This window comes from Haliaeetus leucocephalus, unplaced genomic scaffold (assembly GCF_000737465.1).
Source record: "Haliaeetus leucocephalus isolate CR32 unplaced genomic scaffold, Haliaeetus_leucocephalus-4.0 Scaffold495, whole genome shotgun sequence".
Lineage (NCBI taxonomy): Eukaryota > Metazoa > Chordata > Aves > Accipitriformes > Accipitridae > Haliaeetus > Haliaeetus leucocephalus.
In genome coordinates this window covers 3,540,064-3,565,135 of record NW_010972931.1, presented here as the reverse complement: position 1 = coordinate 3,565,135, position 25,072 = coordinate 3,540,064, and the positions used below count along the sequence as shown (strand labels likewise).

Here is a 25,072-nt window from a genome sequence, read left to right as displayed (position 1 = left end):
TTTATGAGGTTAAACCTCAAATTGGTTGAAAATATGTAGTAAATGTTTCCTTAAAGTAGACAGATCTATTACAGTGTGAACGAAAACAACATTTAAAACCCTTGAGTCAGATTTCAAAATTAGGACAAATCTAAGTGTTTGCTGTATCCCAAAATTAATGCTGTGTGGAAGTAAGAAATAACTTTGAAACTGAAACAGAGCCAAGGCTGGCTTTGGAGTAATTTTATTCCACAGCTAGCTATATACCTCCCAGTTACTGAAAAACAAATGTGGTGTGCTTACTCCCTTTTACGTTATGGGGTGGATGACCACCAGGAGGAACCCAGGAAATATTTCCAAAGCTGGAAACACTGAATGATGTGGAAATAATTACTCAAGTAAAAAGAAGGCTTGGATTGCTTTCAAAATATTAACATAATCTTTCTCAAAACCACAGCAACAACCAAAAAAACCAGGAACGAGGAAAATTTGGATCCTTCATATCAACAGACAGCCAAAACCCTCAAAGCACATTGGCTACCCTGAAAGCCTATTTATTCAGCTTTCAGCAGACAATTAGCAGGAATGAGACTTAACAGGGCAAAGATCCTCCAAGTAGGATCTGCCAGGAGAGGCTGGAATTTGATGTTAATCTGGAATAAAAGGAAGTATTCTTGGTTTAGTATGTTAGGTGATTTTGAACCATTCATAAGTTCTTGATTCCTGTTATCTTGAAATATTTCAGATTTCAAATCCTAAAAGTTGTTTTAACACAACTCATGAGAACAAGTCAGATGGATGAAGAGGAGAAGTTGATTTCATATGAGTGTGTTGGGTTTATGCACAAGTGTATTCAGTAGATTAAACTTTGGAGTGGGTGCGATAACTCCATACCCTTTTTGTTTTAGACTCGTAATGTTATCTTCAGAAAAACAAGATCATTTTATTCCCTGGGAAAATGGCTCTTCTTTACTCTCATCTTAGACTGGTACAAAGGAAGGGAACAAGGACTTTCATTGTTTCCCTTGTCTGCAGAGCACTCCTTCGTTCAGTTATTATTTGTATTTTTTTCTGCTGCCTTTGTGTATCGGTGATTTTCCCTCCCTGCTGCTCGTGGGATGTGCTGTGCCTGCGGCCGTGCGGGACTCCGTAGCTGGAGCAGGAGCTGGCCCCTTGTCCTCTTTGGTCCCATCCTGCCCTTTTGGCTTGTGTGTGGCTATGGCAAAGGACATGAGGGATGTGACCCACCAAATCTCCATAGAGAAGTGACAATTAATAGTACTTATGGATGGCTCTTTTGGTTATAAACGCCTTCAGTGCATCAGGTTAAATGGTAAGATTAATTTTAGGAGAGGAAAGAGACTGGACAAGTTGGAATTTTCAAGAGTTGCTGGTGAGAAGTGTTGTTCGATGTAGTCATCTTAACTGTTTTTCAGACAGTCCTATGTAATTTGGGGTTTCCAAAGTGGTTATTTCAGTTTCATCATGTTGTTCGCCACTCCGTCTGCATACCGACTTCCTAATTTGTTTCTGGTTGTATCTCACAGCTCTTCCTTTTTGTCACTGCTGCTGGCCTTGTGCTTAGGAAGAACTGGTGACATGCACTACAGCTAGCCCAGCATTGTTGCCAGCGTTGTTAAAAAAGGGCCGCAGCTTCTCCATGCCACATCTTGCAAGCCCCTGGCTGGGCATCAGCACGTCCCCTCATGTGGACTCTTTTGAGAGCCTTTGCAGTGGACATTTCCAACCAGAAAGTGACCACGTGTGTCCATAGTGCTTCCCAGAAGGGGGTTTGACCATGTTCATGGGTGAGCTTTCACGCTTGAATTTCTCGTGAGCGGTACAAGCAAGCTGCTTTCTTCTCAGAATAAGGATATGTCGCTCTGAAATTGTCAGTTTTATCATCCCAACAGAGCCAGCTGACTAACAGGTATGAGTAATGTGAAGTAGAAATGAGAAGACCAAGGCAAACAAACACAAAGGAGCAAAGAAATGTGTTTCCTATCTAAAAATGTAGAGCGTGCTGTGGATAACACAGCTAGGAAAGGTCTGTCACAAGATTCATAGTCCCCGGGCATATTTCATTCATGTGAATGGTGCTTACACGGCAGATAATTTGAGCTGTTTTTACCTTGGCAGCGTTACCAGGGAAATATTTTCATCCCCTAAAACGGGTCTTAAACAATAGCCCGATCATATTGCATGCACAGGGTGCTCCGCTCCGGGGTCTGCAGCGTTTCTTGGGTTTCTTCCTTGCATACATATTTGTTATCACGGCAGACGACAGAGCCTGTAATGTAATAGGTACATGGCCCCGTTCCATGTACAAACAGATTTTTTGAATTTGGACATTTTTCCATTTCACCTTCCTGGTGGTAAAACATCCACAGATGAATAGCAAAACAGGGCACTTAGTACTTGGAAGCAGAAGCCGAATAACATTTCTTCACTCGGTAGGAAAACTCCTTTTACTTTCAAGGAAAGCCAGAGCCAAGCTTGACAACTTTAGGCCATTTTCATAGCACGAAGAGGCTGGCGGTGCTCGCCTGAAAAGCACCGCTGATAGGAGGTGTTGATCTGCAAACCACAAACCTTGCCCTCGGTGTTCCCTCTCTGAAGCGCTGAAGCCCTGCAAATGCCGGTATCGAGTACTCTTTCCGTCCACCAGAAATTAATAGCAGTTTTTGCTTGCAGCTGTTGTACTTTATGTGTTGCTTTTTTAAAAAGAAACTGGAAAAGTTAGATCAAAGGGTATGTCTAAAATTTAAATTCGTGCTACTTCAAAAACAGATTACAGAAGTGCCCCAGTTATGATTAGCTTTTGTCTTGCGATGTGCTTTCTTTTGGATCTATTCTAAACCTCTCTTCCCACATAAGGCCTCTCCTCCCCCACCTTCTTTTGCCACTTAATTTAATAAATCGTTGGAGCAAATGTGCCATGTAAATTGAAATATGCGGGAGTGTCATATATGGTGAGAAGTGATGGAGATTAGCACGTGAGAAGGAAATTCCTTAACTAAATACTTGCCTCTCTCATTCTGTCTGGTTTTGAAAAATCAGGTTGTGCTTTTCCTTTCTTCCTAAAGAGAATCTTTTGGACTGGAAATGAAATGTTTTTACTTCATGGGATGAGGCTTATTAACAGTTATAAATAGTAAACAGCAATATTTATCTACCAGGTGGTTGTAATTTCTTGATTAGAGCATCAGATGAGTAGCTGGGGTTTTTTACCTATTTCTGTTAAATGAATAAAATTTTGCAGTGAATGCATGCACTGCGAGGGAATTTGTTTTTCAGGAAAGTATGCCTTCTCCTTTTTAGGTAGGAAAAGCACCTGGGTGGTGGGGTTTCACCACTAAGGTTTTAAGTAGGCAAGCTTTATGTACTCACATCCCTGAAGGTGTGAGTTAAAACCTTCCTGATTTGTAAAAATACATTTGTATTAAAAAAAATACATTTGCAACACCAGACATCATTGAAGGGGGAATTTGCCACTGGCTTCTGCTTGTCCCTGCTGGGGAGGAATGGCCAACAGACATGCCTGCGTCATGGATTTTCCTCTTCACCAGAGCCGGACCAGAAGGCTTCGCTGGCCTCCAGGAGCTGGGTCTTTTAGAAAAGTTGAAAACCTGGAGTCTCCCAATGGATTTATGAGACTCGGCGCTAGCAGGGGGGGAGCGTCCATGTGAGTAATAGTTTGCACGATCAATCTCCTCATTTATTAATCTTTTCAGATGTTTCTGAGCAAAATGCACGTTGCGCAAATCTGTTTCTAAGTGAATAAGGAGGCACGGGGGCTTGGCGTGTGGTCAAATCACATCACCTCAGCAAGCTCTTGCCCTTCCTTGAGGTTCCAGCTGATGCATTAACCTCCGGGCTGGGTGGGCTGGGCGCAGGCGGGGAGGACCAGGGCAGCTCCGCCAGCCCCCATTAGCTCTTTAGCACCAGACCCCGGCCGCGTCCAGTCCTGTGGCCGCGTCCCAAGGAGGCGAGAGCGGCCAATTGTCTGAAGCAGTCACCTTGGTGACCAGCCAGTTACGAAGGGTGAAGTAAAATAGTCCTTCTTCCTTAGGACGACAATTTAGGGAAGTGACGGGGGGCTCTGAAGGAGTTGTCCTATGTGCACATTCCCTTTTAAATAAAACCTGTACTCAATGGCATACCCGTGGTTCATAAGCGAAAGACAGTGGTAAAGATTTACGGCCAAATTTTACAAACATTATTAAAAAAAATTATTGCTAAGTATAATATACACAGAACTCTGAAAAGGAAATCTATTTTTATTAAAGTTTGGAGTTTGAAAGAGGGGGATACTGCCAATAATTTTTTACAAGTCTGATTTATAAATGAAGTGCTAATGAATAATTCCACAAATGGCGCTTCATATAGTAAAGCATGGAGGCAGATTTTCACTGCTGCTCGTACAAGAATAGATCTGAGTGAGTAAATCTGCTGCGTGTTGCCAATTTTTATCATCCTTGGATGTGGAAATATAATCCTGTGCAATATTTAAAGAATGTAAAAGCTCTGCACAAGAGGGCCGGTGCCTCACTGGCGGCAAAAGATGTTGCCGGCGCAGACCAGGAGAGCGTGTTTACCGGCTTGGTGTTTTCCCAGTTGTAGGAGCATCCTTGACGGTGCCGGTCCCTCAGACCAAGGCAGAGTCTCCCAAGGCACTCAACGGTCTACACCCCGCTGCTGGAGAACCTTACCAGCACGCAGGATTAGCAGGGCGTAGGAAAACTGTACCTATTCCTTTTTTCTGTCCCTGTGGAAGAGCTGCTGTTTGCACAAGTGCGTTTCCCTCTGGCTCGGCTCCTGGAGGGAGCAGGTACGGGCAGCGCCGGGGGTCTGCGCCTTTCCAACGGGCAGAGGGGCCGTTGGGTATCTCCTATTAATGCCGATTAGAGCTGCACAGTGTTTGTTGAGCGAGCGGTTTATTGCCATTGGTTAGGTTGTTAGCTTAATGAGATTAGACAAGATCTAATGAAAGGAGACAAGTACGTAACGTGTTTGTAGTAGCTAAACTGCTCTGCACTGGGATTTTCTGGGATGCGGCGTGGCGTGCTCTAACAGCCTGTTCACCGTCACATCGTCCCGTTCCCACAGGTGCCTCGCTGGAAAGCTGTCATATTGTCAGCACCGGCATTTTCCTTTCTACTGAGCTGCCAATGGGTTGTCAGTCCGATTTAACTGGCTGTCCTACAAGTACATGATCAAATGATGGCATCCTTTTAATAAACGGTGAACTGTGCAGCTCGTGATAGATTCCTGACAAATCAGTCAGCATCACCCCGCTATCAAACTTATCCAACTCGGCTCTCTCCCGGGGCTGCTTAGCCAGAGAAGGGTTAGCAGCAAACTGACAACTGCCCATCAAGCAGATAACGATGGGAAAAATCCAATGAAAACCTGTGCGGCTAATGATGGTAGAAATGCTAGCTGGGTGGGAGAAGCAAAAGCCTGGAGCCCAGACGAGGGGTCAGTCAGGTAGTCCAAGAAACAGCAAAGACCTCTTGAATAACTGAGTGTTGGTGGCCACGTTGTGGAGAAGGAGAACAAAAAAACACTCATCTTCAGCATCTCCAGCGCACTTTTCAGATCATCTTCCAGGCTTGGTTTCTTTGGACATTTAAAAAAGAGGGAAGGTGAAGCTGTAACTGTAGAGGTCGGGAATAACTTGGTAGCCATCAGAAATCTGCAGCAGATTACCCTGAGTTACGGCACCTCTAAGGTTTGCTGTCAAAGGCCCTTCTGGCATATGACTGGATGTCGACAGAATTCATAACAAATTAAAACTAAATGCAGGAAGGGAGTTTTAATATCATTATGTATTTATTTTTTCAGGAGTGAAAATCATTATTGTGTTGGGCCAGCCAAAGAATTATACTTCTTTTGGACCTTTATGAAAAGAGACTGGGGAACTGATAGGTGCCCCATATGCTTGAAATCCCCTCAGGGAACTGCATTAAAATAAAGACAAGCTATTGCAAGAAGGTAGAGCCTTTTCTGCCTTGCCACGGGGTCAGTACAGCTTAATTAAGCAGAGTTTCTCATTCCTCAAACCACGGAGTATCCAGCTCTCTCATGCCCTCCCCTCCGCAGATGTCATATGTGTCATGTATGCGGAATTTATGTCTTCATTTGCCATCTCGTTGAGTGCCTCCATCCTTTATCCGGGTGATAGGCAATTGTTATTTGCTGCCTCATTTTAACCAGTCGTTCCCATTAGCACTAGTAACACCGGGGTGGGGAGAGCTTTCATTTTGCATAAACGTTGTGCTGACCTTCCTCGGTGAATTTTCCCATCGAGGAAAGACTCTTTGCAGAAGATATCACACTACCGTAAGGACGTATGTCGAGGAAGAGGGAACAGGATGTGAATCAGCTTGGAATTTACACTGTACAAAATCTTTTCTTCTTCTTCCTTTTAATGTGCGATCCTTTTTTTTTTTTTTTCCCAATGGTATTTTTCCTGGAATACTTTTTGCAGAACAGAAGACTGGAACTCTTCAAAGCCGTGGTGCCAAGCGTCTCCTCTCCCTCCTATTTCAAAATAAATCCTTCTCCTGGTGGTAATGAGTAATACAGAAAAATGCAGGCAGCGAGGATTTTGCCAAGGAGAGAGAGATTTGTAGTGCTGTGCTTTGGCTTCTATGCAAAGTTCTATTTAATGACACTGCCACAGAAGGAGTATTATATTATCTGTCCCGCTGCTCAAGCCTTCAGTGTCGGCATTGTGTAACCACGCTACTTTTTTTACATTTATAAGCAGCAAGCGATGCCAGAGAAATTCCTGTTCCAGCTACGAAACTCAACAGACCCCAACTGTGTCATTACCTCACGCTGGTGGGGCAAGTCCTCCTCCTGCAGCTGCAGAGGACCTCTGCCAGCTGCCCTCCCCGGCACCGCGCACCCATTGCCACCGCGGTGGGGCTGGTCCCAGCTCCGCATGCAGCCGGCAGGATGGGACAGGGACCGTTTTTCCCCTTCGAAGCAACATCGGGATGACGGGAGCGGCAGCAGGGCTGCAGCCGCTCTTCGGCATCTCTGGAAGCCCCAGAGGGAAGAGGAACCGGCACGGCTGGTCCTCACCTCTTGGAGGGAACCCGGACCCACTACGGATGCGTGCCCTCCCACAGCATTGCTGCACCGGCCGGATCCTACCCAAAGCGGTCTGCCGATCCCTAATGTTTATTTTTTTTTCCCTGCTGAATTTTTTTCCTGGTGTTAGGAGGGAAAGTTGGGAGATTCCTTTTTCTGTTGGATTAGCTAGGGTGGTTTTGACATCCGGAGATAGCGTAAATGGGTTTTTGCCTTTGAACTCTGTAGTCCAGCAGAATCATAGAATCATAGAATCATTTAGGTTGGAAAAGATCTTCAAGATCATCGAGTCCAACCATCATCCATGCCCACTAAACCATGTTATGGAGTACCCTGTCCACTCGCTTTTTGAATATCTCCAGGGATGGTGACTCAACCACTTCCCTGGGCAGCACATTCCAATGTCTGACAACCCTCTCAGTAAAAAAATTTTTCCTAATATCTAACCTAAATCTCCCTTGCCTCAACTTGAGGCCATTTCCTCTTGTCCTGTCTCCAGCTAGAAGTAGTTGTTTGAACAAAATTAATTTTACCTTGCTGTCTGAATGAAACGTTTCTGAAGATTTCTGTCTCCCAGGAGCTGCTTGAAAATGCCAGCTTTCATTTGGATAGCATACGTTGAATTAATAATATTCATAATTAATATCTACAATCTCGCCTAGGTAGAGGGACCCCACGCCTGTCCCACCAGTGTGCCTTGACCTCGGCCTGAGGGGCAGATGAGACCGTTTAACTTCATTCCCATCAGTTTCTCCCTAGTGAGACAACCAAGCCGCGCCGTGCTTTCCTTCCACGGTGCAGAAGCGTGGCTGCCGGGAGCACAAGGAGAGCCCATCAGCTCTCCCAAAGGTCGGCGTAAACCTGGGCTGAACTGTGGCCAGGAGCGGGGATGGAAGAGCCCGTATCCCCTTACCAACCTCCTGCGCTGCTTAATCCTTTCAGCTGAAAGCTGACCTGCAACAGATGCCATTTCAGCAGTTTCCAAGAGTCAGAAATGTCCAGGCGTGGTATATTCAACGTATAGGGCCAGTTTCTCAGCTGGTGTGAGTTGCCCCAGCTCTCGTGACACCATCAGCATTACACTGATTCGTGCCATAAATAGGCTCAGGACATCATTTTTTTAATTCGCCACGGCTCATGTTTCACATGACACGGAGGCAGATTTTTGAGTCAAGAGGCCTTTTGTTAACATCTTCCTGAATATCTCGGTATCTGATGTGCCAAAAGTGAAATGGCTCTTGACTCTCATTTCCTCTGGGCTGCCTTTTCACCGGCAGCGTAAGCTTGATTTACACCGCTGTCAGCGGATAATGAGGCCGGTCTGCCTGGGGATGTCGGGGCATCGTGACTTTTGGAGATGGTTGCTGCTCTGTTGTTGGTCAAGCATCTCTTGACCGCTGGACACTGTGGCGAGCGACGTGCTTTGCTTGGGGACACTTGTCTGAGGCTCTGGCACGGCTGTAGGATGCTTTCTGCGGCACCTTAATGCCAGTGCCCAGGAGAAGACGCTGGCCTGGGTGGCCTCCCAGCCCCCCCTCTCTCAGATGCATGTTCCTATTTCTCCTGTCATTATCTCATTGGGCTTTTTAGCAGGAGGTGAATGCACCTTAATGCTCTAATAAATGAAGATATCATCCTCGGAATCTGGCAGGAGGAAGGACAGCTTCATGCATGAGGAAAGTAGTGTTTATATTAATGGTCTTCCAATTAGCAAAAAGCGATTATAGTTTTGCTTGATTTTTACAGTCCTTCATTTGGGGTTCGGGGCTCGTTCTCCCTGCAGGAGACCTGGAAAACGTGGCTTGCCTTGGCATTTCAGCAGCATTTTCTGGCACATCTAGGATTTATGGTAGGTTTGATGAAGTTAAAGCTGGCGCACGTTTTCTGCGGGTGGAGCATTTGAGCAGACAGGTTTATACAACTGCGAAGAACTGCATCAGACTAGAGCAGAACTTGATTTAAAGATAATCTGGGGAAGGTGGAATGTTATGAGAGAAGAGAGAAAAATACATATAAAATAAATTCAAGCACTAGATTAGATGCCTTCCTCGCTTTGCTGCTTGTTCACACTCTCGGAGTCTCTGGCATCCCCTAAATAGAAGGCAGGCACTCTAAATCAAAGCAAATGTTTTCTCTGTCGTTTCTGACACGACTCAATGTTTCCGTAGATGGGCTGGCAAATCAGGTGGGCTGGAACCGTCTTTCTCTCACCCACGGTGCTGTACTCAGAAGTTACTGCTAGCGCGGTGGCTGCCGGTGCTTCAGAGGCACGGCACTGCCGAACGGCGAGGGCGGTGGGGATGGGGGGAGAGCGGCACCCCCGTCCTGCCCGGCTGCCGTGAGCTTGCTGCGTGAGATGAAACATCGCGCTCACGTCCGCCTCCCCTTGACAGCTCAGACGTTGTCCCTGTCCAGACCTTCGGTGAAAACTGGAACGGTGCCGTAACATTATTTCCAATGTAAATGGGAGCTCTTTAATTGTTGGCTGCGTGTCCCAGCTCATGGTGAACATAAGCTTACTGGTGTTTGTTTATGAGTAACGTCACGCTCTACCATGGCTTCTCTTCAATGAAGTTTTATTCATACACTTTCTTGGTCGTGGCAGGGAGAGTTTTCTGGTTTTCTGTGATTCACAGCAAGTGAACTTTATCTTTTTATTCATAAAATTCCCAAATGATCAGACATAAATGCCTCATTCCTGCCACTATCCTCCCCAAGAGGCTTGTGTGCCAAAAAAAGACTTGGAGTTGGCTGACAAGTCATTTCCTGATTTGCAGCCGTTCCAGATTTACTCAGCTACCAGCCACCCCCACGATGAGCATCGTTCCTGTTGGAATGGGAGCAGGCTTACTCCTGGGTTTTTTTTTCTTCTCTGCTATGGGTTTAAGCCTGCCAGGTGCTGAACCTTCATTCCTGCAGAAGCTATCAATGAATTCTGACTTTTGTCATACAACTGGGTGATGATGTGACATCTGGATCTCCTACATGCTGGAAGTGTTAACCCCTTTTGAACCTTAATCTGTAGCAGATGGCTGTGGCCCATGAATAAGGTTTATTTCTACTCCAGTATATCAAGGCAAGAATCCAGAATGCCTTCTTTCCCTTACCTAAACGATGTAGACACCAAAGTCCCAGAAAGTGATGAAGAACACCTTTCTTCCTTAAGTGTCTAAATCTCCTTATGCACCTCAGCGTTTGGCCTCAAAGTTTCCAAGGTCCATAGGTGCAGGAGCACACAGACAAGTCCGCTAGCCCGGGCTCTGGGTACATAGCACCCACGCACGTGCCGCTGTAATGCAGAGACAAGGCAAAGTCTGCCTTTCTCTTCCCAAATTCTGGGATGGGCCTGCTCCTTAGGTGTGTTCAGAGCTCACAGATCTATTATATAGAGGCCCAGGGAAAGGAGGTTGCCAGACTTGTTAAAATAGCGTAGCAATTATATACCCATAGGTATCATCCTCGAAAGACCCTATCTGCTCTCGCAGTGGTTGTCCCACCGGTCTAGAGGACATCTCTAACAGCTTGCTTGTGTCTCCTGTTGAAGCTGGGGCACAGTCTGCTGGACTAGGGTCAAAAGAAGATCACCTGGAAGTAACCTTAGGATAAGTGACTACTTTTGCCACATTGGTTGCAGAGGCAATCTGCCCATATTAAGGAAACTCAGGCCTGAAATGCTTAGCCAACGTGACGTAGCAGTGTTACATGGCCAACATGCTGTCTTACGGAGTTTTGTGATCATGCAAGAGTTTCAGTTCTCATTTTGTTTAAATGAAAGTTTGTAAACATTGTATTTGCAGAGAAAAGCCTTAAGATGCAAATCCTGAAGAGCTGCCTGCCAATAGGGAAACAAAAGAAGCTATTATGTAATTATTTTTTAAATCCCAGTATTTTTTTCAGCTTGCATTGTGGGTTTTTTTGTTGCTTGGGTGCAGCAAGTGCTGAAAAAACATGCATAGCTGATTAAAGTAACCTTGAATTATGTGCTGAGTTTGATAGTAGGGACGTAGGTCCTGTTTCTTTATGTAGCTGCAGATCCAGATCGTACCTGCACGGCCGTTCACTGGCCAATGTCGGTACAGACACTAAAACAGACAGGCTGAAAAACCCGCCGGTTCTGCTCATCTCCAGCAGAATTGCACAGAGGAGGAGTTTGGTGTAGCGATGTGAGGGAGGCTGCGTTGTGTCAGTCATCTGAGCAATTGGCCCCTGGTCTTATCCGTAGCACATACTTAACACATCTTGCCAAATTATGCGGTTGCTTAGTAATGTGAACAAATATCCCCTGGAGATTCAATAACCAAACTCATTATCACTTGTCATGTAGGCCAGGAACTGAATCCAGATCTCCAGGAGTGAATGACTGGTGTGTTAACCTAGTCTCCTACTGCTAAAATAGCAGAATGAATATGTGCAAAGTCAGCTCCACGCAGTGGGTAAAAATATGCCCTCAGTAAAAACACAGAGAAGCTCTATTAAAAATGATTCTCATTACATAGATTCCATTATCTGAAATAAGTAGGGGGGAATTTAGCATTTGTTAATGTTTTGAAGAGAGGCATAAATGAAGACTGATTTTTTTTTAATTATTTATTTTTGATCTTGCAAACTAAGCAATATAGCTGTTCCGGTTAAGTGTTGCAGAGGAAGCGGCTGTTGCATGTGTCATATTCTGCACTTCGGGAGGCCACTAAATCCCTTTGAAAACAGGATCTCATTCCAGTGTCACTTGTGGATGCTGTTTAGGTGGGTCTACAGCACTCGCCACAGCTGTACCTGACCTTGCTCCACACAAGCTAATTTGTCACGACATAGCCACACTATTGGGGCTCATCACGACGATGCTGACACTTCCCTGGGGTCTGAGCTCATACCCTGGTCGGAAACGTTCTGTGCTGCAGGGACATTCGAGCTCCTCTGGGACTATCTAGATGGCACTGCATTGTGCACACCATAAATCTGTGACCTGAAATTTTTGCAAAGTACTCTACTTTGTCTCCCTCTCTTCGGCAGGTTCCTTCTGGTTCATCAGGAAAATGCAGAGAGTCAGCCAGTTTGCGTAACAATGATTTTGGCAGTGAATCCAATATTTGTAGATCTGCGTACTGAATACATATGCTGTTGGCTATAACGACACCACATTTTTCACTCATAAGCAATCCCAGCTGCATATATGGTTTTTGGACTTTTTTTTGTTACTTTATTCTGGAGTAGATTTCAGACCAGCTGCTCGGTGTACAAATGCAAGTCGGATTAATTCTTGGAGATAATGTATGCATATCAGACATTGAAGGGGTGTGTGCACTCATAATGATGGGAGTTCAGAGGAGATGCGGAGATTGATAATTTGCCTGAACAAGGTCAATACTGGCAAACGTGGAAGGGAACATCTTAAGCTGCTGTTGCCCTTTCGTGTAATATCTGCTCAAGGGTAAAATGGGCTTGATCTGTCTTAAGCAGCATTTCCTGTCACTTCCTCTGGACATCATTAACACAGATTAATTGTTTTCTAGAGTTCATTCTACAGGATCTTTCCACTTTCATCAGCACTTTTCACCTTCTGCTGAAATTACCTTGTCTGAAAGCAAGTTTGCAAAGTTTGTTGCAATTTTTGTGTTAAAATAGCCAACAACTGTTATAATGGAGACCAAAATGAGGGGGTGACATCTTCTCAGTGCAATGTTTTGGAACTGGGTTTGATTTTTCCCCCTTTTTGTTCTATGGAGAAATTTGTATTTTTTGACTGTTGAACCCATAATTTCTCATTTCTTACCTGTGCGGGAAGACATTGATCTAGTAGCTACAGGATCTCACTAGCTGAACACTCCTCCTATCTGTCTGGGGATTTTTATAGTTGCCAGGTTCTTGCAGGGCTAATGGCATGTTTAGTGCTCTAGAAGTATGAATCATTAGGTATTTCCTACACTCATATGCCCAAAGGGATTTTAAAGCTACTGTCACACTGCATCATGCTTACATTGCCTTTATCTCCCGCTGCAGGACTTTTGCAGGTTGCGTGAAAAAGCTGCAGTGGCATTCTTGCAAAGATTTGGGCATTGGTCATATCCAGAGCCAGGACACAGGTCAGGGTGCGCTGGGGCTCAGTCGTACCAAGCGTCTGCTTGGTTTGTCTTTGCCATGTGCTCTGGCTTGCATCAGTCTTTAGGTCTGTGGTCAGAAAGAAGCTTTCTCCTCCACTCAGGTTGCAAAGTATTTGGTGATGTGTCTTTGAATTTCTCTTGGTGCCTGTCATCTCATGGGGTAAGCAAGTCCTCTTACCAAGCTTTGCTGAGCTCCCTTCATCAGGAGCAGGACACCGGCCATGCTTCTGCTCTCTCCTGCGGTCTTGGTTTACCATGTGAAAGTTACAGCTTCTGGTCATTCCTACTTGGTGTTAAGTTCATGAGAGGGTTTTGGGAGGTGCTTTGTTGCCTGTGGTGAACTGGAGCATGTAGAAAAAATGTCTGAGAAGCTGAGAAGTATATCTATTGCAACATTTCTTGTTGGTTGCAGAGCACTAGACTCAGTGGTCATGTGAGGCTGCAGCAGTCTCAAAGGGGTCTCTGTCCATCATTTCTTGACTTTCCTCATGCTTGCCCAGATTCTGGATTTGCTCATACTTGCTTTGCTCCAGCCTGTGCCACTAGGCAATTACAGTTGAGTTATTGTTGTGCTGTAATGGACTTATGCATAATTTCTGAGCACAGACATATTCTTTCAAGTTCTGACTCCATAGAAACGTTCAAACCAGGATGTGGACAATTCCTTCACTGAGGTTCTGGCAGGCAGGGGGATGAGGTGGTGAAAAGAAAGCAATGGCATCATATGGAAATTAAATTGCCTTCCTTTGAAATTCAGCACGGTAATTCCCATCTGCTCAAGTGAGGGATCCAGCGCTCATTCTCGGACTTGGAGCTATCACTTACTCTCATACTGAAGCTGTGGGTTTAGGGTAAGGGTGAGCCTATAGATCCCGTTTGGGGGCTGCTGCCGAAAATGGATGTTCTGGTTCCCATCTGAGCCCTCCCATCGGGTGTGCGGTCCTATTGCCTTTCTTGTGCTCATCTCGCAGCCTGAGGAGCCAGCTCAGGGAGCTAAACCCATGGACACGTTAACCAGCAAAGATTGCCTGAAGATGGTACCATAAAACTGCACCCTTGGCCGGTTCTTTCTCAAGCTCTTTCTTGGAGGTCTCGTTGCTGAGAGAGTCGAGGGGGTCACAGCTTTCTCCAGCAGCCCCACCAAGGGAGGCGTCTCGGAGAGACACCACTTGACCACGTAGCACTTGCTGCTATTTCACAAAATGTACTTGCAAACCTTTAGTCTTCAGAGCTATGCTGAGGCCACATGACAGATGTAACTATGAATAGCTTTTTGGAGGCGGTATGATAGAATAATTAGGCATAACGAGCAGGGAAACAAAGCTTAATTGGTTTTGATGTCATGGAAATACAGGATGTAGTCTTCTTCAGGGTACGTTTATATTTTTTCTGAGCAATACTTAACTCCATCCTTTACTCCTGTTTTGCAGGTCTCATGCTCCCATACCAGAATCCACTGTCCTGAAATGGTCACCTAAGTTTATCACCCAGTGAGAGGAGTTAGGGCAGGCCAGGAGCCTGCAGTGTTCGCTTGCTGAAGGAGGGGAGAGGGAAAGCCAGCGTGCTGAATTAGCTGCTAGGGAAGTGTTGAGGATGGCAGTACGTCTTACTTCTGCCCCTCTCAGGGGCCAAAGTCTCTTCTCCCTTTTGAGAGATAGGACCTAATCCTTTCCTGAAGTTAAGTGTCTAAAATCTGTCTTTGAAAAGCAAAATGCTCTTCAGTTTTATAACACGACCAGAGGAGAAGCCAGTGCTCCTATTTTATACAATATCCCAATGATTATAGCATTAGCTCAGGGTAGAGGCACAGGAGTTCAATTCTATTCTGAAAGGATTTGAAACCGTACAGAAGACGAGTAAGTAATAAAAATGTATACACCAGCACTATTTTGCTTTGTTGTTAAGTCTTTTTTATTGCTAATATGCAGTGTACCTAATTGTAAGCCATTTCTTTACCAGCAGTGAGAACTATTTCAGTAAAAACAGTTTATTTCACCAAGTTAGAGCGCTGCCTTCTTAAAACTGAAAAAGAAATGCCCAGGCATCCCATTATTATTGGCTTGAATTATTTATAGCCTGTAGCATTTTACAAGACATTCAAAAAGCAAATGCATCCCATATTTTAAAAATTACGAGGTGGTAAAAGATGCATGCAATGCAGTATAGGATTGCTATCATAGCATTTCCCCTGGTGTCACTTGCCACGGAACTTGACTATGCTGCCACAACAGTGACAATCAGGAATACTGTCATTATGGTCAGTGGGGGAGCTCTTGATTTATTTACATTCATGTAAGCAAAGTCAGAAGCAGGCCTTGGAAAACGTTAAGGTCATTGCATCTAGCGAGGTGTAGCTGCAGTTTTCGAAATGACTGCACGACTTTGCAAGATGGGGTTTATGAGCTGGCTTTATATTAATAGCAAATATATGTGAAATATTTTCCCCTTTGTGGTTTACAGCCCCATCTTTTCTTACAGAAAAGCAGGGGTATTAGCTCTATTGTGCAGCTTTGTTGATGTCAGGTGCAGCTGCTGATGTTGCAGATGTGTAATTAACTGGGGCGAGATTTCAGTGCTGGTTGCTTCCCCCGGCCATTTGGGTCCTGAGATATCTGAAAGTAAAGCTGAGCAACATCTCAAGAATTGTACCTGAAGTTTTACCTGGGAATCAAGTATTTACCAGGGAGAGGGTGGGTAGGGAGGGATAGGAGTAGTGCTGAGACTCACCTTTTCCTCCAAAATCTCGGAGCATCAGCTGCCCCCGGATGAAGCCATCTCCGGCTATGCCTGGACTTCAAGGGGAATGGGAGGAAGGTGTTGTGGTTTAACCGGACAGAAGGCACGCTGGTGGCACTGAGCACGCCAAGCTGCTCCCACGTGCCCCATCTGACCTGTGCCGACAGGTCGGCGAGCACCGAGGCCAAATCCTACGGCACAGCGCACACGGGGCTCTGGCTCCCAAAAACTCTGGAGCTGAGCGTGTCCGCGGCTTTGGCCCTGCTCTGTGGAGACATATCCGCGGATGATAGAGGAATATGTCAAATATGTCAATAACACATGAGAATATGATTGAGAGCATAACGAGTCTTTTGATGCTCTTCGCCTTGGGGAAGAGTCAATCCTCAAAACAAGTGATCTGGCTGTAGCGACAGAGACCTTGACACCCAGACAGCAGGGCTGCTGCTTCATCACTCGCATACATCCTTGCAGATTATGCTGGGTTTTTTCCTAGCTGTTTGTTTTGTTTTTTTCTTCTACTTCATTAGCACCAGTGCTTAACATTGGGTACTACATGCTCCAGGTTATCCAGAAATTCAAACACTTAGGTCATTAATATCAATGCCTATGCCAGAGGGCTAGTTACATCTCAAGCCTTTTTTGCCTTGCCTTTCCTAAAGACATTTTTCACCCAGATCAACAACTGGTGATTATCCAGTCTAAATCAGGATCCTGTTATGTGAGGTAGAGGAGATTCTTTTGACTACTGCTGAAATGTGTGTAGTAATAATAATAGCCATAGAGAGGAGTGAAATGGAGCACAAGCATCCTGTGTGTGACCCTTTAATTAGAAACCATGCAGAGTTCAAAATCCGAGGTGCTTCCAAACATGTGTAGCGTTCATTTTAATCATTCCTCAGAGTGCAGGAAGAAACATCAATTAAATTCAGCATGAGAGAAACTGCTGGGAGTGGGTGCAGGAAATGAATTTTTTTAGCAGCATTATGATGATGATGATGCAGATGCACAGGGACAGCACTTTGAAAGCATTAACCTGAAAAGGGACCAAGGAGCCCTGTAGTATGTCAGCAAGCAGCCAGAATGCCGAAAGATCCTTAAGGCATGACTTTGACCCATATTCTGTAGATAATCAACTTTCCTCTCCCCAAAGGGGATTCGGGAGAATGACATAAAAGAGTGATTTGCATTCTGAAGCCTTGTACCTTCCTTGATGTTTTCCTTGTCTGCTCCAACTACTGTTGCTTCCTAACATCAAACCAGGCGGAGGTTTGCTCTGGACTTGCGGCATCGGAGCGCGAGATGCTCTTTGACCTTTTCGGTACAGCGAGGCCGCGGGAGGCATGGGACAGCCCTCTCCTCCGACCGCCCGGCGCTCATCAAAGCCGGAGCTGATTAAAACCCTTCTGGCAGTCAGCTGGCTAACGTGAGGGAAAGTGCCAGTCTGTCCTGTCAGTGGGACCGAGGACTTGAAAGCGATTCCTTATCGCCTTTGCGAAGAGAGCGCATGTCAGTAAGTTGTAGCTAATGAGTCGTTTCAGAGCGAGGGATCCGCATGGGAGGACGAAGTGGAGGCAGCCTGCGGCCCCGCCAAGGAGGAGGCAAGGGTCCCGAAAAAGAAGGTCCACTTTGGGGGAAAATAACAACCACAGGGGCACTTCTGATAAACACAGCTGAAACGCTGTGATTTAAAAAAGCATGGATTTTTCATTTGTAATGAATACCAGATATTTGAATATTACTAATCGCGGCAAACAGGGGGGAAATAATCTCTCCAAATTCCTGGCAAGTAGGTCAGCACGTTCAGATGACATGAGCGTGGAGACCCCCGATGTGCTCTCACTTGAGAAGGTCCCTGACAGCGAAGGGATGAGGAGACTGCTCACACAGCACAGCTGTGGATGAGCTAACTCTTCTCACACTGACATTTGGAGCCAAGAATATTTCAACGTTAGCATCTCCTAATGCAGTTTCATCTTGCTGGCTATAAAGCCTGTCCCGGTGCAAAAGAAACCTCTGTGATTTTCATGTAACTATGAGAAAAGAGCCATAGCTGTTTTTGTGTAACAGGATTTGTGTGGGCTGTTGGTAAGGGCACGCTGCTGATAAATAAGGTTCCGTTGTAAATATTCTCTAGTGACACGGGAATTTATCCACCTATTGAAGTTTACAACTGAGCTACCGAGGAAACATGTTCTTTAGCTCCGCTGTGTATGCAGCCCACAGTGCATTTATCAAACACCCTGTCAGTTCAGAGAAGGTACAGTTCAGGTAATACAGTATTTATGAAACTGTTAATACCACCTCAGAAAGTTCTCATCGAGTGTGTTTTTTAAAGCTGCCTTATGAAAACTTTGGATGAGGGGAAAGCAGAGGATATATTTTCAGTTTTATAGTGCAGGGCTCTGCTCTGTGGTCGCATGCAGTGAGGACGACACAACAGAAAGAGGTGCTTCCTAGGCACCGCACTTATTAATCATAAAGCATACAGTAAAAGCAGCGTAAGCAAATCAAACGCTATCTTTTGCAGAAGTGTTAGGGTTTAAGTAGGAATTTCAGATCCTCCCCTTCATCAGAAATAAGGATTATTTCCTCCTTCACCCATTCACCCGTCTCAGTTTACAAGCCACTGTCAGTGTTAGCCACTGACAGTTAGGCTCTTTGGGTGGGCACTTCTTCATCCCACTCCCATATCAGAGAGTCTTCATGGTCATTTGTCTTCTACCGCCTCTCCCATATTCCCTGGAAAACCCGGCAGCAGCCCTGCTCGCTCCCCATTAAAACCATCCTAGTTTCACCCTTCAAACCTTGCGATACTCTGACACCCTCAGAGACTCCTCAGCTCCTCAGCAAATGCACACTTCTGTATGGAGGAATGATCCCAACATGGTCCTTGAACAACCCTATGTCACCTCAGAAAGATAAATTTAAAAAAATCCTTCATTTTTAAATTTTTCTGTGTTGTTTTGTTTGGGCGCTGGAGCCTGTGAGCTGAGGCTGCCAAAGTGGCTTTTGTTGTTTCGGCGGCTGATTTTCTTGATTGTTGGTGATTGATGATGGGAGAAGCTTTTGCACAACCTTTAACGTTTGCGTGAAGGGAGGGAGGAAGAGAGGAGAAAGATTTTCCTGGTGTGCATTTATTTATGTTAAAAAAAAAAGAAGAAGTATTTTCTGCACCGGTGGCGATCCCAGCAAGATTCGCCGGAGTGGAGCTCCCTCTGTTGAGCTCTGGGAGCTTCGCCAGATGGCAAATAGAGCTGCCCGCTCCATTTTTGGGGTAGCTTCATCTCCAGGCCCTTCCTTACCCCTCTCCCCTCCCTGCGGTCCACCTGAGAGAGAAAAAATGGCAATGGAAAAGTCCTGGGAGTGGGACGTCTCTGAGCTGTGACCTGCCTGGTGTCTGCCAGGAGGAAACCCAGCTCGGATGAGTTGTAGCAGAACTGGACCATAAAGTCCTCTCTGGGGCCGAGGTGGGAGAGGGTTTCTGCTAAGGAAACGCTTGAGTCGCAAGGGAAGGAGCCAAGAAGAAAGAAGTGGAAAGGCTGGGAGGCAAACCAAAGGTATCGGGCCGGGTAGCAGAGTTACAAAGGCACCACTGGAAAATGTAAGCTGTCCCCTGCTTTGTCAGCTTCCACCAGAAAAGATCAAATGAAGCAGTTACAGCAGAGATTCACGTTATGGGCTTTTTATGCAATACTTTTTAGTAGTTTCCCCCAAATGTTCTTTTTTCTTGCCGTGACCTACAGCATAAAGAATTGTGTAAAATTCCAGGGCTGTAAATGCTGCCATTGTGGAGGTGAAGGAGCCTGAAAAAACATAAGGCTCTCAAAATTGCACAGCGGGCTGACTTTTAACTCATTTCTTTTACCAAAAAATGAGCAAGGACTGGGTTCTGGCAGGCGGCTGGGAAAACCAGGTCATGGTCCTGACCGAAGCGGTGTCATCTGGGGAGTAATCAGTGAGAGATTTCATGTTTCTTTAAAGGATTTAAGACACACTTTGAATGGAGAACACAAGGCAACCTTAAATACACAACTGCTATAGTGCCTTGAATATAAGGTTTTGTTTTATGTTTCTCCGTCGCCTCGAGGGAGCTCCTATTTGTTTTACAGTGTCTCTCTTCGTGGCTCTGGCAGGCTAAACGCAGCCAACTTTGCCGTCTTTCCTCCTTGAACTGCTCAAGTAGCACATTGCAGTGAGATTGCCCGTTCAAGTTGCAGCAGCAGATGGTTTTTGCCATTACTTGTTTTCTTCTGCGTTAACGAACCGCCAGCTCCTGAAGCCCTCGCTCGGGATGTGCTTGGTGGCCCTTGCCTTGGCAAGGCAGGCAGTCGGGGCGGATTTTGTCTGGTGGTTTCTCGTGAAGCCACGTTGCACACTTGGGTTAGAAGTCCTCTTGGCTACTGGTTGGCACTTTTTGTAGACCGACTCCTGCTCTGAAACGTCTGCATGCAGCAGCTGGTCCATTCACCAGGATCCCTGCGCAGGATTATAAGGGTAAAATTTGGCCCTTAGGATCCAGTGACTGTTTTCTGCCTGAAAGGTGAAAATTTTTAGTTTCAGATTCTCAGAGCGTAGCTAGGCTCTGTAAAGGCTATGGCCAGCACATGAGAGATCACTAAATATTTTCCTTGGTAGAGGCTGCCAGCCATTCAGCTTTGTTTCAGAGGAGATTAAATGTAAGATAAAGCTCTATATTGTGTACAAATTTTCTATACATCCACGCCGCTTCATCAAGATTAACTGGATTAAAGCAGTTTGACTGAAACCAGAATTTGACCTACAATGCCAGCAGTGTGTTGACAGTACCACTTATTAAAGAGCAGAGAGTCTGGAAGCTTTTGGGTTTTGCAGAACACGAGGGACTTTGTGCTGACACGGTTAAACAGCTGGCTGGTGTTACCCCCTGATTCTCTGGGCAGCGATAGCTGTGAATTCACTGCTAGAAATCCAACCTGACCCTGAAAATCACATGTTGTTTAATAGGAGTGCGTGTAGTTTGAGAATACTTTGCTTTAAACAACGTGTTGCTAGGAAAAAGAGATCTTTGAACGTGTAAATATTGATAGATGCTGAGTGGCGGGCTGAAGCAGTGCGAGATGTGCAGAAGGTGTGAAGCTATTTTAGCTGCGATTGCGAGATTGGATGAGCTCAGCATGGGATGGTCTTGCATTCAAGTTTTTAAACTTATTAAGAGAAACGGTGTTGAACTGTAAAACTGAGCTCTTATTTTGGTCAAGCGGAGAATCCCAAACATACCTATGTGACAAGCTGTGTAGTGGAAATCCTGCTGTTTCTTTCTCAGTTGTGCTGCAGGCAAAAACTGCATTTGCCAAGGGAAAGTTTAAAACATTCTTTAATCTTGGTGGACCTTGTAAGGACCTTTAATCAAGATGGACCTTGTAAGGTAAAATGCAGGTTGGGCCTGTTTGCCGTATAAACTACAAAATAACCTTGGGAGACGCTGTTCTCTTTAAAGAGCAGTTTATGCTCCATTTGCCCATTGCTGAAGAAGATTAACAGCATCCTTTGCTGTTCTGGGGTGATGAACGTCGTTGTTTCCCGTTCTTTGGGGAGCAATGCCGACGTGCTAGAATGATGCTGTACCTGCTTGCCTTCATTTCGTCTCCGTCTGCTAAGCGATTCCCGTGGTATCTTCGTGCTAATTGCAAAAGTCACTTCTGGAAATGGCAGATAGGCTCCTAAGCTGTTTGGGCGCTTCCTCTCCATGTATAAAGACCATCTCTTGGGAGGGCGTAGAGGTGTTCCCAAGACCTCCCAGCACCTCAGAACAGTTTTGGAAAAGGATTTCACCTCCTACTCCAGGTAGGAGCTGTGCACGGCTCAAGTGTGCGTTGTCTGCACGTATCCTCAGGTGTCTGCAAGGACTGCAGCGCTCCGCAGCACCGTCAGCCAGGATCTAACCGTTATGTCCAAGTCCTCAGTTAAATACAAGAGAAGAGCTTTATTTAAGAGGTTTTATTTTTATTGTAATTAACCACTATTTATATGCCGCTATAAATAAGCATGACACTATAAATAAGCATGACACTTTCCAGGGTAGATAAAGTATTACGTTCAGTTTTCATTCTTCATGGTGCTGTTTTTATTGTCAGCTTAACTGCTCTGATTCTCAAAGTTGATTTCAAAAAGGTTGTACCTGCAAACTGTGATTTTTCAGGCTTTTACTGATGGTTCACACAGAGCTGACTAAGAGCACATCGCCGGTTTTTGTCTTTGCTACTTTGTGCAAAATTAGATTCTCTATGATTAATTTTTCGTATTACTAGCTTTCTGTGAAAGCAAATGCTGCAGTGTCACCGTCGTGATCTGTCAGGCCAGTGGCCCAGGGGCAACAGTGCTTCTGAATGGCTGTACGTAAGACAAACCGTCTTACATGGAAGACAAACCACGTTTTAAGAGTTTTTGCAGTGAGATGCAACGATGATTTATGATCTGTCATCCTGAAAGTTCCTCTCGAGGACAGAAGCCGCTAAAAACTCTGCAGGTCACAGATCTGACAGTGGTACACATTTGTTATAACGGCGCTGGCTAAAGTTTGCCCCGGCCCCTGTTTCTTCAGCTCATTGCACGTGCAAGTGCTCTCTCTCGCTCCCTAGGGCTGACTAAGAAGGGATCCATCCACGCTCGTGATTTCAAGTCGCTCTCGGCTGATTCGAATGGGTGCTTTCGACGCCAAGATCCGGGTGCAGTCCTGCTGATGGATGCTCCATCACGCAACCCCCGTCCTCGCCGGCACAGCTGCTGCCATTTCTGCGGAGCTGTTACGGATGGCAGGGTACCATATGCTGAAGCGTCGCCCAGCCTGCTCACGGGGAGCTCCCTACTAGTTGGAAGATGTAAATGCAGCCCCGTGCATCGCCACCGAATCTCCGCTTGCGTAGATTGGGAGATTCAGAGTAATGTGCGACGCTTCAGAGTAATGAAGCAAAAAATTACCAGTATGTGTTTTAATTATTAGTTATGCTCTGTAGTAATAGTTTGTGTTCAATTATAGTTTACCACTGAGCTGTGCATCCTTTTCATTACTTTTTCCTTTCTGTGTCTTTTCTTCTTTATTGACTTTTGATTTGCTTTGGATGTTTACACTTGATAGTACTTCATGAAGGAGATGAATGTGTATTCATTCATTCAGAGGAACAGACTCTTCAGATATGTATTTGGAGGATGGGGCATATGGAGATGTTGGAGAAATTTGAAGAACTACAACAAGCAACATGCCAGTGTGTTTTGCTAAAATGACTGAAGTACAGTCTAAAAAAAAAAATAAATTACTGTCCCTAGTAGTGCTCTTATCAGGCTGTTCCAGCAGCGTGTTCTGAGGCTGTTTGGCTTCATCCATTCCTGCTCCACCTCTAGCTCTGACTATGAACAAGACCCATGAAGCGGAAAGAAGGAGGAGTTAAACACTCCTCCACCTTTTGCATCTCCCCAATTCCTTCATCCCTTCATCCCCCTGAAGCGGGGGTCAGGTGAGGGTGCCTGCCTCTCACGGGGCGTCCCCACGTGCGGTGGAAGCCCTTGCAGCAAAGAAGCTGAGGTTTCCCTTCTTTGCACAGCTTGAGCTGCACAAGGCAAGAGCTGGGGCGAGGGAAATTACCCTTCAGCGTTAACGTGGCTTTCACACAGCAGAAAAACAATCTCCTGCTCTGCTCTTGCAGAGAGGGATTGTAGCCGGAGCCTCAAGAGGTTTCTTGGGTTTCAGGAGTCTGAACGCAAACTCGGTTTGAGAGGAGGGTTGGATCATAGCATTTCTGCCTGCGTTTAGTCGCTGGAGGCCTTCCCCCTCTGTATTTTATTTTTGATTTCTTATATAACGCAACATATTGATGTCAAGGAATGGTCTTGGACTTTCCTCCTGTGGGTTTGTGAGCCAGCAAATCCGGCCAGCCTCTCTGATGATTTTCCACCTGGGGCTTTGATGCTGTCTTCGGTGTACACCCTCCCTCGTTGTGCAGAGGCACAGAAACGGAAGGCACGCTCATCTTAGACATCCAGGCTCTGTTTGCTCTCTCAAGAAAAACTGGTTGCATGGGGAAGCTTTTATTTTCCCTTCCCAAACAGTGTGAAGTAGGAAAAGCATGTTTTGTAGGCACTTATTTTGGGCAAGCATCAGACCTTTTTCGAAGTAGTGACCTCCTTCACCAACTATCGCACGCAGGAGCTGGCAGTCTTTGACCCAAGTTGGAGCATATTTCGTTGCTTTCGAGCATGTTGGGAAAATGTCTCTTTTCTGCAGCTTTTGAAAACTTAAGCCCTACTCTACCTGTGCAGCTTACACTCTACACAGCTTTCTACGGGGAGAATTTATTTGAAACAAGCATGTCTGGTTTTTTTCCCCCTCCTTTTGTTCTTCAGGATACGTAATGAAAAATTCTCCAGCGTTGCCACTTAATTGCTTCATGGCTGTTGTTTGTCAATTTGCCAGCAGGTTTCTGCTTAACTGCTGCCATTTGACATTGCTGAAACACAAATGCAGAATGATTGAGTTGCCAACATATCATTGAGTCTTCTGCGAGGGGGGTTTTCAGCATATTAACGCTTCAGGCTTTTACGTCAGTATTGATTGCTGAAATAGAAAAGAAACCTTTGGCAGAATTCAGCACCGTGCCAATGCGCATTTACTGGCAGGAAAAAGAAACTGGCCGTTGCCTTTGACTGTGACTTCATCCCTTCCTTCCTTCCTTCCTTTCTTTCTTTCTTACATTCTTTATTTCTATACACACCCACACAGAGTTTTGAAATTTAATACACATCATAGCCGAATTCCAGCTAACCTAACAATAAATCAACAGGACAAATCGATTTCTTGATACAGCCAGATGCGGAGGCCGTTTAATTTTGCAGCCGCCTGCATTATGCCCGACCAGATTTCGTGGCAGCTGAGGAAGGGGGGTGATGGCAGGCACCCGTCAGAGCAGGAACGCAGGTCGAGAGCTGACGTGGAGAGGGGATGGTGGGCTGGGGGTCTCCGCCGAGCTCCTCGCGGGGCAGCCAGGCTGTCCCCGCTGTGGTCCCCCAATGCAGGGATGGCCGTGGTGGAACCGGGCACCGTGGGAAGAGGAGCAGCACGATGCTGCTGGGAAAGGGAGTTTTCCTCCTGGGACATAGTATTGCAGAAGACCCCGAGGTGG

The 25,072-nt window shown here is 45.7% G+C and overlaps 1 protein-coding gene across 1 annotated transcript in view; it reads left to right on the top strand.

The window, feature by feature from the left end:
* The window catches only part of SH3RF3 (SH3 domain containing ring finger 3), a 180,390-nt gene that overhangs the window by 60,006 nt on the left and 95,312 nt on the right, over window positions 1-25,072 (top strand). Inside the window, exons 2-3 of the mRNA XM_010575802.1 lie at window positions 12,094-12,182; window positions 22,538-22,777. Of these exons, the coding sequence (XP_010574104.1) occupies window positions 12,094-12,182; window positions 22,538-22,777 (329 nt within the window). The remainder of the gene's footprint in view (window positions 1-12,093; window positions 12,183-22,537; window positions 22,778-25,072) is intronic.